Raw genomic sequence first — 16,066 nt, 5'->3', positions numbered from 1 at the left:
CCCAGAGTTGCTAGTACCCCAGGTTGAGAACCACTGCCCAAATATCCCCCACAAAGGCACAGAGTGACACTCAGAGATCAACATTTTCAGTCGGACTATCAAAATCATGTCTAATGTGCTTTGGTGTTTATAGATATATACACATGATGGGAATCAGGGGTGGAAATGAGGGAATTCAATCATTTTGACATGTAAAAATTAGCTATGGGTGAATTCAAGGATTTTTTCATTGGTGGGTTCCCAAAGTAACTTTTCCCCATTTCCACCCCTGGTGGGAACTTTATCTCTTTTGGTCAGGCAAAATTGCATTGAATATCAATGTTTCTTTACAAGAGCGGTCCTTTTGGTTCTCTTTTAGTGTGTCCCTTCAGTCCTGCTTAGAGAAGCTTCCGCCATGACCGACTGTTGGTTGCTTTAGACCGTCTCCTGATGGACCTCTTATGTAGTCTGTTGCTGGGGGTGGCACCAGCTGAGGGAGAGAGAGGCGCATGTTGATGACATCCTTAAAACATTGCTGAATAACCATCAAAGATAAAGAATAAGGAAATTCCAAAGTGCAGGGGTATTCAAAACTGAGCCTGGAGGTCCGGAGTACTGCTGGGTTTCTCTTCTACCTGATAATTAATTGCACCCACCTCTAAATCAGTCCTTGATTACAGGGAAAGAATGAAAATCAGCAGTGGAACTTGCTTCGAGACACTCATATCTCACCTAACTTACTTTAATGTTATTGCCTTGTTTCCCTAGAGATGTCTATATTTCTCAAGTGTGTGAATGTTGTGTCTCTTTTTGTATTCGTACTCTGTAAGTATGTATGATGTAATCTGCAAGGTTAATTGACGCTAATCTCCGAACCCAGGAACCCAGAAACAATCTATCTAGCTACTCGATTGACTCTGTGGGGGAGGGGGGGGGGGGGGGGGGGGGGGCTGAGGGTTTGAATCTGAGTTGATGGGAGTGGACGAGACACGATGGATTAAACAAGGAAGGTTAGACTCACGTCCTATACACTCCACTTGTGGCTCCTCCCAACGCCCGTCGGGAAGGCAGCGTGCAACAGGCGGGTGGCGCCGTGTGAAGCCTGCATCACACTGGTAGAGTACTATAGAGTTGACGGGGTAGCGGTCTCTTCTGCTGCCCATCGGCCTGGCGTTGTTCACCTCAGGGGGGGAGTGGCACACGACTGGGAAGAAAGGGGAAACCAGAGGAGTTGGCGAAGGGAATTATCTCATGAGATCTGTCTGTTTGTTTCCAGCGATGTCGATAAAGTCAGGGTATGAATGACACATTGACTCTTCGTTGTGCCCTACAAATAGCGAGCTGGACCAACAATAATGTTTTTGGGGGTACCAATTTGTTTTAAGACTCACAGTTTCATCTCACTTCAATTAACACCTGATTAACCCTTATTTGTGCATAGTCACTCCCGGACATTCCTATTTTTCAAAAAGCAGGCCTAGTGCTATTTTTCTGTCTTGTTGGCTCAGTCACTGACAGCTGACCCGATTAATGTTCTGTGCCCCCTGACCCTTAACCCCTGCTCCCTACCAGGTTCACTCTTGCAGGTGAAGGGCAGGTGGTAGTTGCAGGGAACATCGTTCCACTGGCCGTTCTCATGCCAGATCATCACGACACAGTCCTCTCCAGAGTTAAAGTAGTTATCTGGCTGGTTGGGCCTCCAGTTCTCAAATTCCTGCATGCGAAGACGTCAACACAGGACCATTTGATTAGAAAGGAGGATAAAATGGAATGAAGAAGTCAAATGGTAATTTTATATTAATATCAATAATAATAATGTTATTCATATTGCGTACGCAACTAAAAGTAAATTCAAATCTAATTAAAAAAAAAGCAAAGTACAGTAAAGTAAAGTAGGGGACCAGAAAAAAAAAACTCACCAATGGACTCCCATCTGTCCAGCGGAACTTATTCTGCACGTCCTTGTCATTGAGTCCAATCCACTGATAGTCCTGAGCGTTAGCTAGATGGAAAATAGAACATTGAGCTGTCATGTACAGTGTGTATTAGATATGTTCTATGTTTGTGCAAAACATGTATTACACACACGTGTCATACACACACACACACACACACACACACACAAACACACTTCACAACTAAGACAATAAAGAGTACTTACAAACACACACACACACACACACACACACACACACACACACACACACACACACACACACACACACACACACACACACACACACACACACACACACACACACACACACACACACACACACACATCCTATATCTATACTCACAGTTGACAAACTCCTGCTCCTGTTGGGAGGTGATGCTGACCAGGTGGGAGTTGAGCTCATGGCAGCGCTGCTCAGCGTCGGGCCAGGTGTCTCTCTCTAGAAAGTGCATGTAGCAGCTCCCCATGAACTCCACCCAGCCTTCGGCACAGTCCTGCACTGCTGCACACAAACAGATAGACACATTAACTGTAGAATGTTGGCTATTTATTTCATTTATACAACCCTCCCCCTCCCCTGTAACCACAGGCGGCGCTACCATAAGGCTAGCTGTAACCATAGACGCCGCTACCATAAGGCTAGCTGTAACCATAGGCGGCTCTACCATAAGGCTAACTGTAACCATAGGCGGCGCTACCATAAGGCTAGCTGTAACCATAGGCGGCGTGTTCATAAGGCTAGCTGTAACCATAGGCAGCGCTACCATAAGGCTAGCTGTAACCATAGGCGGCGTGTTCATAAGGCTAGCTGTAACCATAGGCGGCGCTACCATAAGGCTAGCTGTAACCATAGGCGGCGCTACCATAAGGCTAGCTGTAACCATAGGCGGCGCTACCATAAGGCTAGCTGTAACCATAGGCGGCATGTTCATAAGGCTAGCTGTAACCATAGGCAGCGCTACCATAAGGCTAGCTGTAACCATAGGCGGCGTGTTCATAAGGCTAGCTGTAACCATAGGCGGCGCTACCATAAGGCTAGCTGTAACCATAGGCGGCGCTACCATAAGGCTAGCTGTAACCATAGGCGGCGCTACCATAAGGCTAGCTGTAACCATAGGCGGCTCTACCATAAGGCTAGCTGTAACCATAGACGCCGCTACCATAAGGCTAGCTGTAACCATAGGCGGCGTGTTCATAAGGCTAGCTGTAACCATAGGCGGCGCTACCATAAGGCTAGCTGTAACCATAGGCGGCGCTACCATAAGGCTAGCTGTAACCATAGGCGGCATGTTCATAAGGCTAGCTGTAACCATAGGCGGCACTACCATTGTCTTTTGTCACACAACTTAATGCCACAGATGTCTGAAGTTTTGAGGGAGCGTGCAATTTGCATGCTGACCGCACGAATGTCCACCAGAGCTGTTACCAGATAATTGAATGTTAATTTCTCTCTGTTTTAGAGAATTTGTCAGTCCATCCAACCTGCCTCACAACCGCAGACCACGTGTAACCACGCAGGCTCAGGACCTCCACATCCGGCTTCTTCACCTGCGGGATCACCTTATATTATACCTTATATGAACTGTAACTCAGTAAAATCGTTGAAATGTTTGCATGTTGCTTTGACTGATTCGTTAATGTTATGCTACTCAAATATACAGAAATAACATACATTTTTCTAAACTATTCCAATCTGTTACTTGGACTTGGTTGTTACTGAAATGGTTGTTCCAGTTTAGATGTTTAAGGTAATCTTAGTTTTCCCAACCCTGGTAGTCATTCTGAATGCAGGTTGCAGGTGATTTTTTTTTACTCTAAATGTCAGATTTTGTCACTCTGGCTGGATGCCAATAGGAATTATGCATCACTTTGCAAGCCAGCATAGCGTGACTTGCAGGACTCATGTGGACTGTAAACTATGAGTTTCAGGCCACTGTATTTAGTTCAAACTTGGCCCTCAAAATACGGCCTTATGAAATATGTATTGTTTTGTCTTGAATAATAACATTTGAATGGCAACAAATTAATTTAGTTTCTCAATTGGGGAAGACTGTAAGAGAATGAATGCAACAATCATATCTCTGTCACTAGCAAACATAGTCATGGGTGGTACTGGTAACTCAAATTTAATCGAAAGGCACCCTGGGAAATGTGCAAATAAGGCTTAAAACCCTACAGCAGGGCTATTCAATTCCATTCCTGGAGGGGCCAAACATTTCTGGTTTTGGATTTTTGTATGGTTTTTCAAAGAACCATCCCATTTATGGTTCTTCAGAGACCCTAAAATGGTTCCCCTATGGTATCGCTCTCAATAACATTACCTTTGTTTTTAAAAGTGTAGATGATCGTTGAGTTGCAAATGTCAGTGAAAGGTCCAGACAGTCTTATCACAATTTTTCAAAATATAATCAGGACATAGTTTGAGACTCACGCGCAGCCTATGCTTGTAACGGTATACATTGTGGGACATGGCAACTTTCATTTGCATGTAAACACAAAAATAACAAAAGATTGATAACAGAGACACCGGAAATGTTGAGTGAAATGCCTATGATAGATATGCCGGCTTGTAATCACGTGAATACATCTTGTAACACATGGTGTTGTCACTGACACTCACATGTGCTGCAGTCCTCTCCAGTGAATCCATGTGGGCATTGGCACAAAGCAATGCCATCCTGAACAGAACAGGTGCCCGTGCCACACGGATTAGGCTCACAAAGGTCAGGAGTAGCTAGAAAGAGGCAGGGTCAGAATATAATGGATTGATTAGACAATATGCTTACTAGGGGGCATTGTTCATTAGCTGTTAGCATGTGGTGGATGACGCAAAGTAAACAATGGCTTATCGTAGATACTATAACCAATGGCCTATAGAACACTTCTATTATCAAATGATCAAATAAGCTTTTTACCGTCAACTACAGCAGGCTCCTCCACCACAACAGGGGTCACCATTGAGACGGCGGTTGCTGTTGTTGGGCTAGAGAAGAATGCAGACGGTGCCGTGACATTGATTGTCTCCGTGGGCCCTTCCAGCCCTTCTTGCTCCTGCCCTTTCTGCTCATGGCCTTCCAGCTCCTGGCCTTCCTCCACCAGGTCCAGGTCATCCCCTCTTCCCGTGTTTCCCAGATAGGTGATATACTCTGGGTAAGTCATGGTAGACCCAGGGGGCAGCACCACAGACAGGCCTTCTGCGACCGTTGACTCCCCTAGGGAGAGCCCACTGGCTGAGGTGCTCCCTTCATGCTGGCTACTGCCGTCTCCACTGACCTCTACGTAGCCCCGACCCTGCCCCGGATGCCACTGTATTGTCACCTCGTCTTCTGTCACGAAGATGACCTCAAGGCCTGAGTGGGATCCGTCACCCCTGGATGGGAATCCAGAGCCGCTGTGAAAACCGGAAGCATAACCGGAGCAGGAACCGCTTGTAAAACCGGAGGCGAAGGGCTGGTAGCCAGAAACCTCCTGCTCTCCCGAGGGCTTCTCGGTCAGGTCAATGAGACCTGAATGCTCGAAAGATATGTCAGGAAGTCCGGAGCCAGAAGTGCTGGTCACATCCCCGCTGAAGAAGCCGCCCGATCCGGACACTCCACTGGAGCCACTGACATCCACACCACCTTGTCCAAACTCCTGTCCGGTGGGCTGCTGCTTGGAGATGTCAACCATCTCTCCGTCCACCATGATGATGACAGAGTCCCCGCTACCACTCAGGTCCCCAGGTACCCCACTGCCACTACCGGAGTGGGGAAGGACACCAGACGGTAGCCCACCGCTGAACTCTCCCACCTCCACCCCAGAGCCACTATTCCCAGACCCGGTGTAAGTGACAGTGGTGCTCCCCTCTACTGCCTCCTGTAGACCTCCAGAGCTAGAGCCCTGTCCTGACAAGATGTGCCCACTGCCCTCGAATGTGACTTGGAAGCCAGACCCGGAGCCCTCGCCACTGGACCCACCAGATGTATCTCCACTACCAGGGGTTCCACTGCCACTACCACTGGTAGAATGCTCAGCTAAGCCTGAACCGGACACATCCACAGATACAGGTGGTACGATGGGGCTCACTGAAAAACCACAGAGAGAGAACAAAGGTAAAAGAACATGTAGTATTAATGCACTTTGACTAGAAAACAGCTTGTGCATTTAGATTTTAACAGAGGTAAACATGCTAGTATGTAATTCTCTTTCACTCTATTGTTACGTTTGGCATGGTCGGCAGGATAAATATACAGGAAATACTAGCAGTGATACAGAAATACCCGTTGACCACTTAATATAGAGATATGTTACCAGGAGTCAATTGGTCCGTTCTGGTTGTCATGTTGATAATTTCCTCCTCGACAACTACAGTAACGTTGAGTCTGGTTTCAGTGTGAATAATTGTAGGTTCAGCTACAAAATAAAGAAAACCAACACAATATCATTTTCATGCTTTTAACAGCGGCTGTATTTGGGCTTGAACAGTTTGAGATTTAACAGCCACCCTATTGATGACTCTGAACAGATCCAAACTCATACATACCTCTGAAGCAGTATGCGTCGTATCTGGAGTGCTGGTCAGGGTGTCCCGTCTGGTTGGGGAAGGCGTAGATGGTGTGTACCCCAGCCTTCCCTCCTCCACAGTGGGGCCTGGGGTTGTGGATGGGGTAGCGGATGCTGCGGTCCTGCAGCCAGCCTGGACGGCACTTGTCAAAGCCCTGTCTCCAGGCGGCATAGAGCTGCCCTGTGGTGGCTAGCGTGGTGTTGAGCTTCTGACAGTGGGCCACGGCCTCCTTGTAGGAGAAGCTGTCATAGTCGCTGGTGTAGAACAGCTCCCCTGAGAGATGAGGGAGAAGAGAGAGCAGGTGGTTTTACTAGGGGCGACCACATGTCCCGGATTGTGTGGGACAGTCCCGCATCTTGTGCTGCATGCTGCCCCCAAAATATTCATTCAGGCTACACTGTCCTGCGAATGTCATCAATGTCATCAAAATCATCAAGTTTGGGTCACCGCATTTGGATATTTTAAATGTAGAAGAAGAAGAAATCACTCAACATCTGAAGCTAAGCTCTGAAGAAGACGAAGACGAAGAAGGAGAAGAAGAAGAGGATGAAGAATAGGGTCCATGCACCATGTCACTGACCCTTGAGGCGGTCCACATAGCAGTAGACATCGTATCGCTCGGTAGCGGGTCTCAGGCCATAGGACCTCACGCCTGGGAGATGCTCCAGGTTCCCTGAGCACTTATCTCTGGGAGACAGGATGGGGTACCTGACCACAGGAGAGAGCAAACTGTCACTATGCAGGTAAGGGTTAAGTCACGGTTGACGGTTAACGAAGCAGTTCTACTAGGTTCCTCTTTAGGAAAAGAGACTAGAAAGTAAAATTGAGTTTTTCTGTTATCTCAATCAGAGAATTTTTGCAATCATTAGGAAATATGCAGGAAAGGGATTTCTGAAAAAACAGAATTGTGCAACCCTACTGAGAAGGCTACTGGACTACTGAAATATACCCTATCTATCTCACCTGACGGTCTGGTCCCTGAGCCAGCCTGCATCACAGTGGTGGAGCCCTGCCTCGTAGGCTGCCTGGAGCTGCTGAGAGCTGGCGATGACCGCACCCACACTCTGACAGGCCAGCTGGGCCTCCACGAAGGACAGGGCATAGCGACTGGAGCCAGCACGGTAGTGGAACACTACACCTATAGTGAGGGACGGAAGGAGGGAGGAGTAGGAAGAGAGGGAGGTAGAGAGAAAGAAGGGAGATAGGAGAGGGAAGAAACAAGCAGAACCAAACACAGAATTTGTGTTATTACGCTTGAAAATGAAAATGGCAACTACGGCAAAATATAAACAATTTCCTCCCTGACGTTGACCAGCACAATCTGCTAACCTGTAGGAGACATGGCAGTGTCATTGTCACGAGGGAACTCGGAGGCCACATTAGGTTTAGCTGTCACCCTGCTGATGATCTCTTCCCCCACAACCGGGGTGACCTTGGCATACGTGTCGCTCACGCTGGGGAGGATGGGTAAGGGCAGTTCCATGCTGGTGGTGTCCAGGGGGGCTTGGGTCAGAACCTCCCCTTGTGCCTCAGCCTCAGGGGCGGTGGTACGCCCCAGGTAAACCATGGGGCCAGCTGTGATGGTGGCCACCTCTGGGAACGGGGTGGTCTTGACTTCGCCGTCGTCTTCTGTGAAATAGACCATTGGCAGCACAAAAAATTAAAGCCACACTCTGTGTTACTGGAAATCACTCTGGCTTTAAGACACCCAAATGAAATTCACAATTACACCGTATACACTTTTTTTACACTTACCTTGGTAGCAGATAGCGTCGTAGCGGGAGTCTGGGTAGGGGTAGCCTGTCTGGTTAGGGAACAGGTACACGGTCCTCACTCCAAGTAGTCCTCCACCGCACTGCGGCCTGGCAATGTTGATAGGGTAGCGGACGCTTCTATCTGCCAGCCAGCCCGCGTTGCACACGTCCATGCCAGCCTTCCAGGCCAGGTACAACTGCCCTGTGGTGGCCAGCTTGGCCCCTAGTTTGGCACACTGGTCCATTGCCTGGTAAAAGGCGAACTTCTCCACGGACATGGAGTAGAACACTCTGCCTAAGGGATGATGTAGAGGGGAAAGCAAAGAGTGAGAAACAGAGGCAGGCAGGCAAACTGACAAACAGAAAGTGTCATGATTTCCGCTTCTTACTTCTCAAGCTAATATAATATATTAGGCTAGCTAGTTGGGTAGCTTTGTATGGCAAGTGCATCAGCAATCAACATCAAGTTGATGCCCAGCTAACGATTCCAGGGAGAGAGAACATTTTTGCAATGTTACCCGTAATGTTCCCCTAATGTTTGAGTGTCCAGTTTACCGTTAGTCACGGAAACATTATATCTATGCTAGCAAAAACCTTTTGAGAACCTTTTTTGCATGTTTTGGCGTTGGAGTTAGGAAAACATTCCCTCAATGTCAAACAGAATATACCCAGAGTGTGGTTACCATGTTCTCAGAACATACAATATTAATCTTCTTGCAACGTTTCATGGGACGTTGCAAGAACATTTAGTTTCCAGTTTTCTGAGGGTTAATGGAATATTACATTAACGTCCCTCCAAACATACACAGAACATGGTTGACAGGTCTCAGAATATACGATATTACTGCTCTGCCATGATCTCAGAACATGAGATATTAATGTTCTAGACACGTTTCATGGGAACGCTGCAAGAACATTCATGTGTCCAGTTTTCTGAGGGTTAGGAGAATATTCCATCAACATCCCACCAAACATACAAAGAACATGGCTGCCATGTTCTCAGAACATAAGATATTAATGTTCTAGACACGTTCTAGACACCGCAAAAATGCCCCCCCCCCCCCCCCCCCCCCCCCCCCCCCCCCCCCCAAAAAATGGTTTCATTAGACGTCACGCCTTGTTACTGTTGCCAAGACAATCAGGGCCACTGATCAATTCATAGCTCTTTATATGTTGACACGCTCAGGGATACTCACACACAGTGCATTTGACATACAGTGTTTTTAACTTACATATTTGACACACATGATTACATTGTGCTTGTTCATTTATACAGTAATCATTATTCAATAGTCCTCACCTGGGATTTGAACTCACAAACTCTTGGTTCACAGTAATACTCCAATCTTCCTGCTATGCTACCATGTCCGTGTAAGGTATCAATTAATCAGACTATTCTCTCATCATTGATTTCATTTAATTATTTAAGCAATTTAAGGGCTTTCAGAATAGTTGTCTAATGTTGGTGGGGCCTGTTATCCTGTTTTAAAGATATTCCTGAATCACTACGATCAATAAAATAGTTTTGCTTGAGTGTACCGAGCAATTTAACGGAGCGTTTGCTTACCACCCTATTGCTTACAGCGTTACACCTATCAAGTTGTTTCAGATTAGTGTCTGGAGAGGATGGGTTGGGGTTTCTTCTGGACAGGACAGGGCCTAACTATACTGGCCCAATAAGCACATTTCTTAGAGATATCCGTTATTGGGACAGTGGTTAGGGTGTTCGTCATTGGTGCTGGTGGCTTATGTTTTGAGACCCGCTAGGGCAATCACCCTACTCTCACGTTATTAAGATTAAGGCAGCCCTCCGCACCTCTCTGATTCAGAGGGGTTGAGTTCAATGTGGTAGACACATTTCAGTTCAACGCATTCAGTTGTACAACTGACTAGTTATCCCCCTTTCTCTTTCCTTTCTTAGCAAAATATGTTAACGTCATTATTTGGCAAAAGTTACAACATGCTAACTTGATCTAAGAAACCCTAACCCCTCCTCACTATAAGCACTTCTGTAGATTAAAACACTTGATAGGTGTAAGCAATAGGGTGAAGTACACTCAAGAAAAACGATTTGATTGATCATAGTGATTCAGGAGTATCGTTAAAACAGGTTAACAGGCCCCACCAACATTAGACAACTATACAGAAAGCCCTTAAATTGCTGAAATAAGTCAATCAAATCAAATCAACGATGAGAATAGTCAGATTAACCGACGCCTGACACCATCATGGTGGCATAGTGGGTGTATTGGAGTACTGTGAACCAAGACGTTGTGAGTACAAATCCCAGGTGAGGACATGTTGAATAATAACTCATGTATAAATGAACATGCACAATGTAAATATCTACACCAAATATTCAAGTTGAAAACACTACTGTATGTTAACAGCACTGTGTGTGATTATCCCTAACCTTGCCAACATTTACAGAGCTATGAATGGATCAGGGGCTCAACAATCAAGGGCTTGATTGGATCGGCAACAGTAATAAGGTGTGACGGGTAATTAAATATATTTTTTTGGGGGGGGGGATGTTTCTTTGGGACCATCAGGTGACGGCTTGTCAACTGATACACCGAAATGTCCCCATGAAACGTGTCTAGAACATTAATATCTTATGTTCTGAGAACATGGCAACCATTTTCTTTGTATTGTTTGGGGGGGACATTCGTGGAATATTCTACTAACCCTCAGAAAACTGGACACATTAATGTTCTTGCAATGTTCCCATGAAACATGTCTAGAACATTATCTTAAGTTCTGAGAACATTGTAACCATGTAAGTTCTAAGTTCTATTTCACCTGAAAGGAAGGTCTTTTGGAAACATTCTTCGCACATCACGGGTACATTACACTGAAAACGTTAGTTAATGACCTAATGAGACACTTAAGGGAACATTCTCTAATGTTGTGGGAACGTTTTTGCTGGCTGGGGGTAGCTCATTTTATGCTTTGCATAATACTTTGACTTCAAATGATCATGCCCCTATTTATATGCTATAAATCATTTAACTTAGATGCTTATCTACGTGCAACACAAAACAGCTTGCATAATGACCATGATAACCATGACAAACTACAATATTTGTTGTTGAGTACCTGACATCTTCTGTGCGAAGCAGTACACATCATAGGTCTCATTGACCTCTCTCACGCCATAGGTTCGCACACCCGGGAACTCATCCTTGTCTCCAAAGCAACCCTCACGAGGCTCATGGATGGGGTACCTTGAGTAGATCATGTGACATGGCAAAGAAAAAAAAGGTGTATACACATTCCAAACCATGGTTTAGAACCCCCATACCCAACTGGCGGACAGCGGTCCGGAGCCGGACTTAGAACGGGGTCAACACGGGGATTGTAGAATTGCAGTAAATGAGCTTCAAAACAGAAAGAAAATGCCACATGCAAAATGTGTAGAATTGCAGGAAATTAGCTTTAAAACGGCAAAATGTTCTCTCCGCCAACAAAGGGGGTGTGAACAGTTTGGGGTCGCATGGGTTGCGAGTTGGGGGTTTGTTACTACGCCAAAAAATTACAATATCCATCCGTACTTTTGCCACCTAGGAAATTTGTGTGACCGGACCTTCTCAAACAGTACTTGAGTATCCCTCGTCTAGAACAACATTTCACATTCCCACAAAACCCTTCAGGTTAGTTCATTTCTACAGTATATCCACAGGAAAACATCAAAGATGGCTTCCCTAAAACAAGTATGACTGACAATAGTGCACACTGGCTTACCTAAAACAGTCATGACAGATAACGGTTCACAGTTTAGTATGTCAGAATTACCTGACTGTTTGGTCAGATAGCCAACCGGCGTCACATTGGTGGAAGCCATCGTCAAAGGCAGCCTGTAGCTGGGCTGGGGTGGCGATGGTGGCACTGTTCTGGATACAGGCAGCCTTGGCCCTCTCAAAGTTCAGAGTGTAGCGTGTAGAGATGGCTCGGTAGTGGAACACAATACCTGGGAAGGAGAGAACAAATTGCCCTCACTGTATTATTATTGATTATTATACCATTTCAGAGGGTAGGCTAGTGTATATATGAGGAAGAGTATTGTTTTCGGTCCTATTAATGGGATATTTCACTCCAAAAATATAATATAATTTTCAAAACTAAAATGTTCTTGGGAGAGGGCGCGCTCTTACTAATTTTGCTTTCCTATTAAACATACTACTTTCCGTATGAAATATTATCATTTATTTATATTTTAGAGTACCTGAGTATTAAATAGAAACGTCGTTTGACTTGTTTGGAAGAAGGTTAGCGGTAGCTTTTTGGACTCCTTTGTCTGTATGTTGAACGAGTGGATTAGCGAAATCGATGGCGCCAACTAAACTGACTTTTTGGGATATAAAGAAGGATTTTATCTAACAAAACAACCATTCATGTTTAGCTGGGACCCTTGGGATTGCAAACAGAGGAAGATCTTCAAAAGTAAGTGATTTATTTATCAGCCTGTGCTGGTTGAAAAATATGTTGATGTATGGTATGGTATGGTATGCTTTCGCCTATTGTAAATCAGACAACGCAGTTAGATTAACAAGAATTTAAGTTTTTAAATGTTTAAGATAGTTGTATGTTCATGAATGTTTAATATTACAATTATTTATTTGAATTGCGCGCCCTCCAATTTCACCGGATGTTGTACCTACAAATCAGAAACGTCTAACACATCATTGTGATCTCTACAGCGCTGTTGGCTGGTCGTCATTGACCTTGCGTAGGCTTAAACACTGGTATACACTGATTTATAAGGCCATATTGGGTAAAATGACATTTTATCTCTGTTCTTTTTTAGTCAGGTCAGTAAATAAATATCAATTACGGTCCCACTCTGATTTGCTTCTAACAGTACCAAAAATTAGAACAGGTCATGGTAGAAATAGTTTTAGTTATTTAGCACCGTGGTCCTGGAATTCTCTCCTGAACATTTTAAAATGTGATGATCTAGTTTCGTTGGTGGAGTTTAAACACTTGATCGATGTATATATCATAGAAGAGTGTAATTGTTTTCAGGCCAGCTGTTTTTGTCAAGATGTTTGTGTTTTTAATGTAATATGTCATTTTTGTACTGTATGTGTGTTTATAGTTTTGTTTAATGTTGTGTTAGTGTATGTAAGTTGTTTTGTCTGAAACGTTATTCCCCCTGCTGCTATTGGACCAGGTCTCTCTTGGAAAATATATATTATCTCAATGAGAAAAAACCTGTATAAATAAAGGTAAAAAAAAGAAAAAAGGTACCTATACCTAATAGCTTGAGATCATACCTACAAAATGCATTCAGAGCCTGTAGTTACACTCCAAGTCATACCTTGAACCTGGATGTCCACTGAGTCATAGTTTTCCTCGATGCCGTGCATGACCTCACAGCGGTATGTGCCTGAGTCCTTGGAGCGCAGCTCCGTGATCTCTATGGTGATGTCGGTGGGCACCAGCGGGTAGTTGGCCATGGTGACCCGGTCTAGGTACTCCGTCTCCATGTGAACTTTGCCCTCCGACGCCACCAGGATGAGGGTGGCCTTGCCCTTGGTGATGTATGTCCACTTGATGCGGTGGGACAGGGGGTTGACAGTGGGCATGCCCGGGTGGTTGATCGGGTTGTCGTGGAAGTAGCAGGGCACCACCACCTTGGTGCCCATCAGAGGGAGCAGTGGCACGTCCATGGGGATGCTGACACTCAAGGTACTGTCGAGATCTGGGAAGGATAGTATGAGATTTATTTGTACGTTATATTAGTAGATCATGTAGGGAAGATGTTGCCCTACAGCAAAGTGGATTAAATTCATGTCACCTGCCTGCATTATTCCAAACCCTATTTTAAGAGACTATAAAACACTTTTACTTTTGCATTTGGTTTCAGCGGTGGGATACACATACTGCATATAACAGAGGCCCTGTTTGAATAGCTAAAACTGTGTTCTTCCCTATTTGAACGCAATTCATCCTTCCCTATGTCCTTCTTTAATGTTGATTGGATTTGATTGGATGAAAGCAGTGGAGTGGAAAGCTTGCATACACCTATTCATGTTAGATCAGTGATTACTTCAAGGAAAGGAGAAAGGAACAATGCTTTTTTCATAGTATTTGAATTGGGCCGGTGAACAATAGTGATGCAATATAACACATACCGCTAGGGTCTTCAAATGATATTGTTGAGGTGACGAAGGGCAGAGACACACACAGTAGGAGCAAGGTGATCATGGTTTACCTGTAATGGAAGAAAAAACTGTCAGTGAAAAAAATGGCTGTCTTGTCAGATTTGGTGAGGCACTGTAATTTAGCCTGGTCAACCAGACTGAGCTCTCGTTTTGGTTGACCAGGCTGACTGTAAACGACACAACGGCCTCACGTTTTTTTATGGGATTCAATGGTGTGTAAAAAGCCTCATTAGACCACAAACGGTTGCTGTTCTCTGTTTAGCCAGGTTGTAGAAGCACATGGCTGTACTCGTTTATATCTACTAGATGATTGTGATTGAGACCGAACTTTACTTTACGGTGACCTTGCAGTGATTTCCCTCTTACCTGATTCTATTTTACATTTAAGCTTCAACAGAATACACATTCCCACATTTATTTTGTGTCCTGTGCTGGGTTGACTTTCGCCAGGCAACATCTATTTAAATGATTCCAACTTGGTCTGGTGTGAAAGGTTTTACCAGATAGTTTATTTACATGTATTCTTCAGTACAACACAGCTACTTTTCTCCTTAGTGCCACCATATTCACACAGGCTAACTGCTACTAAATATCAGCATGAGCTGGTTGTACTGTGCTCTACCAGTGAAAACAGCATGTCAAAAATCACTTCCCCATTCTCAAATACCACTCACATGTTCATCAATGAATAAAACCCCTCTTTCCCTGGCACAGGAAATGTTCTCAGCGCAAAAATAGAATTTCCAATGTATACAGCATGGGAAGTCTTTATTCAGTAGCTTATAGGAAAAGGGAAAAATGTGATTCATTCAACCCAACGTGTCCAATTTGTGTTTCTTTTACAGGAAAAAATGAAATACTCAGTCAGGGTAGTTTTCCAGAGGTTCTCAGATACTGGCCCTTTCAGTGTATAGTAGTCTCTCTGCCTCCAGTCACTTCCTCTCTGGCTAGTGAAGAGTTTGTGTGTGTGTGTGTGTGTGTGTGTGCGCGTCTGTGTGTGAATAAAAGCTGCCTTGATGGTGGATAAAAGCATGGTTACATGGTTATTCCACATGGGCAGGGATGTTACTGGTCACTTCAGCTGGGATGCCTGGTGGCCTAATGGGTCACTGGGTGTGATCCTGCTCTTCTATGTCCAGGGGGTAAATAAGGTAGAGGACAATCTTCCCCAAAATGTGAGGGATGAGAGTGGACACTATAGATGTATTAACTCCTGAGCCTGTTATGCCATTTAGCTCTGCTAAAGGATTGTACCCATACTTTCTCATCTCCTTCAGCACACGACACAATACAATCATCGTGATCTGTTTGGGTGACAGAAAGGGCTAGTCAAAGGCTGTAGATATCAGATAGGCATTTAGAGGTCATGGAACGACTGTGTGTTATCGCTTACAGTAGGCAGAGATGGCGTCAAGACCAGAACTCTCAAGGCCCAGATCCATACCTGCATTAGAGTACGGTAAAAACCTAAAGTGTTACCAATGGTTGCGAAGTGTTACCAATAGTTGCCAAGAGTTACCAATGGTTTCCTACTCTTGAATAGCTCTTTGAGAGAGTGAGCCACTGTAACCCAGGTTTATTTCTTCTCTGCTTTCCACCACAGCCTTACTGTACCTTCATTGTGTTACATTTTGAGGGGTCCATGCAGTCCAGCAACCCTTTGATA

At 44.9% G+C, this 16,066-nt stretch overlaps 1 protein-coding gene across 1 annotated transcript; it reads right to left on the bottom strand.

Annotated features, from left to right (window-relative positions):
* Window positions 1-377: 377 nt before the first annotated feature.
* LOC120065996 (aggrecan core protein-like) lies at window positions 378-14,443 on the bottom strand. Its single transcript, XM_039017036.1, has 17 exons — window positions 14,371-14,443; window positions 13,554-13,937; window positions 12,029-12,203; window positions 11,333-11,460; window positions 8,235-8,528; window positions 7,809-8,108; window positions 7,443-7,617; window positions 7,060-7,187; window positions 6,459-6,752; window positions 6,227-6,328; window positions 4,852-6,000; window positions 4,557-4,670; window positions 2,280-2,438; window positions 1,899-1,981; window positions 1,549-1,693; window positions 1,001-1,183; window positions 378-469 (listed from the first exon to the last, which is right to left on the bottom strand). Exons 1-17 carry the CDS (start codon window positions 14,441-14,443, stop codon window positions 378-380), a joined length of 3,978 nt encoding a protein of 1,325 aa, XP_038872964.1.
* Window positions 14,444-16,066: the final 1,623 nt, after the last annotated feature.

This window comes from Salvelinus namaycush, chromosome 21 (genome assembly GCF_016432855.1).
Source record: "Salvelinus namaycush isolate Seneca chromosome 21, SaNama_1.0, whole genome shotgun sequence".
NCBI classification, from domain to species: domain Eukaryota; kingdom Metazoa; phylum Chordata; class Actinopteri; order Salmoniformes; family Salmonidae; genus Salvelinus; species Salvelinus namaycush.
Note: the sequence above shows the minus strand (reverse complement) of the source record. Positions and strands in the feature narration are given on the sequence as shown.

What these genes read in the sequence shown, in the direction of transcription:
- LOC120065996 (XM_039017036.1), bottom strand. Translation starts at nt 14,443, where the DNA reads ATGATCACCTTGCTCCTACTGTGTGTGTCTCTGCCCTTCGTCACCTCA. An exon ending in CGACGCTATCTGCTACCAAG is followed by an intron (nt 8,109 to 8,234) that starts GTAAGTGTAAAA and finishes TCTATTTCACAG; the next exon opens with AAGACGACGGCGAAGTCAAG. An exon ending in GGACAGATGGGAGTCCATTG is followed by an intron (nt 1,694 to 1,898) that starts GTGAGTTTTTTT and finishes CTTCGCATGCAG; the next exon opens with GAATTTGAGAACTGGAGGCC.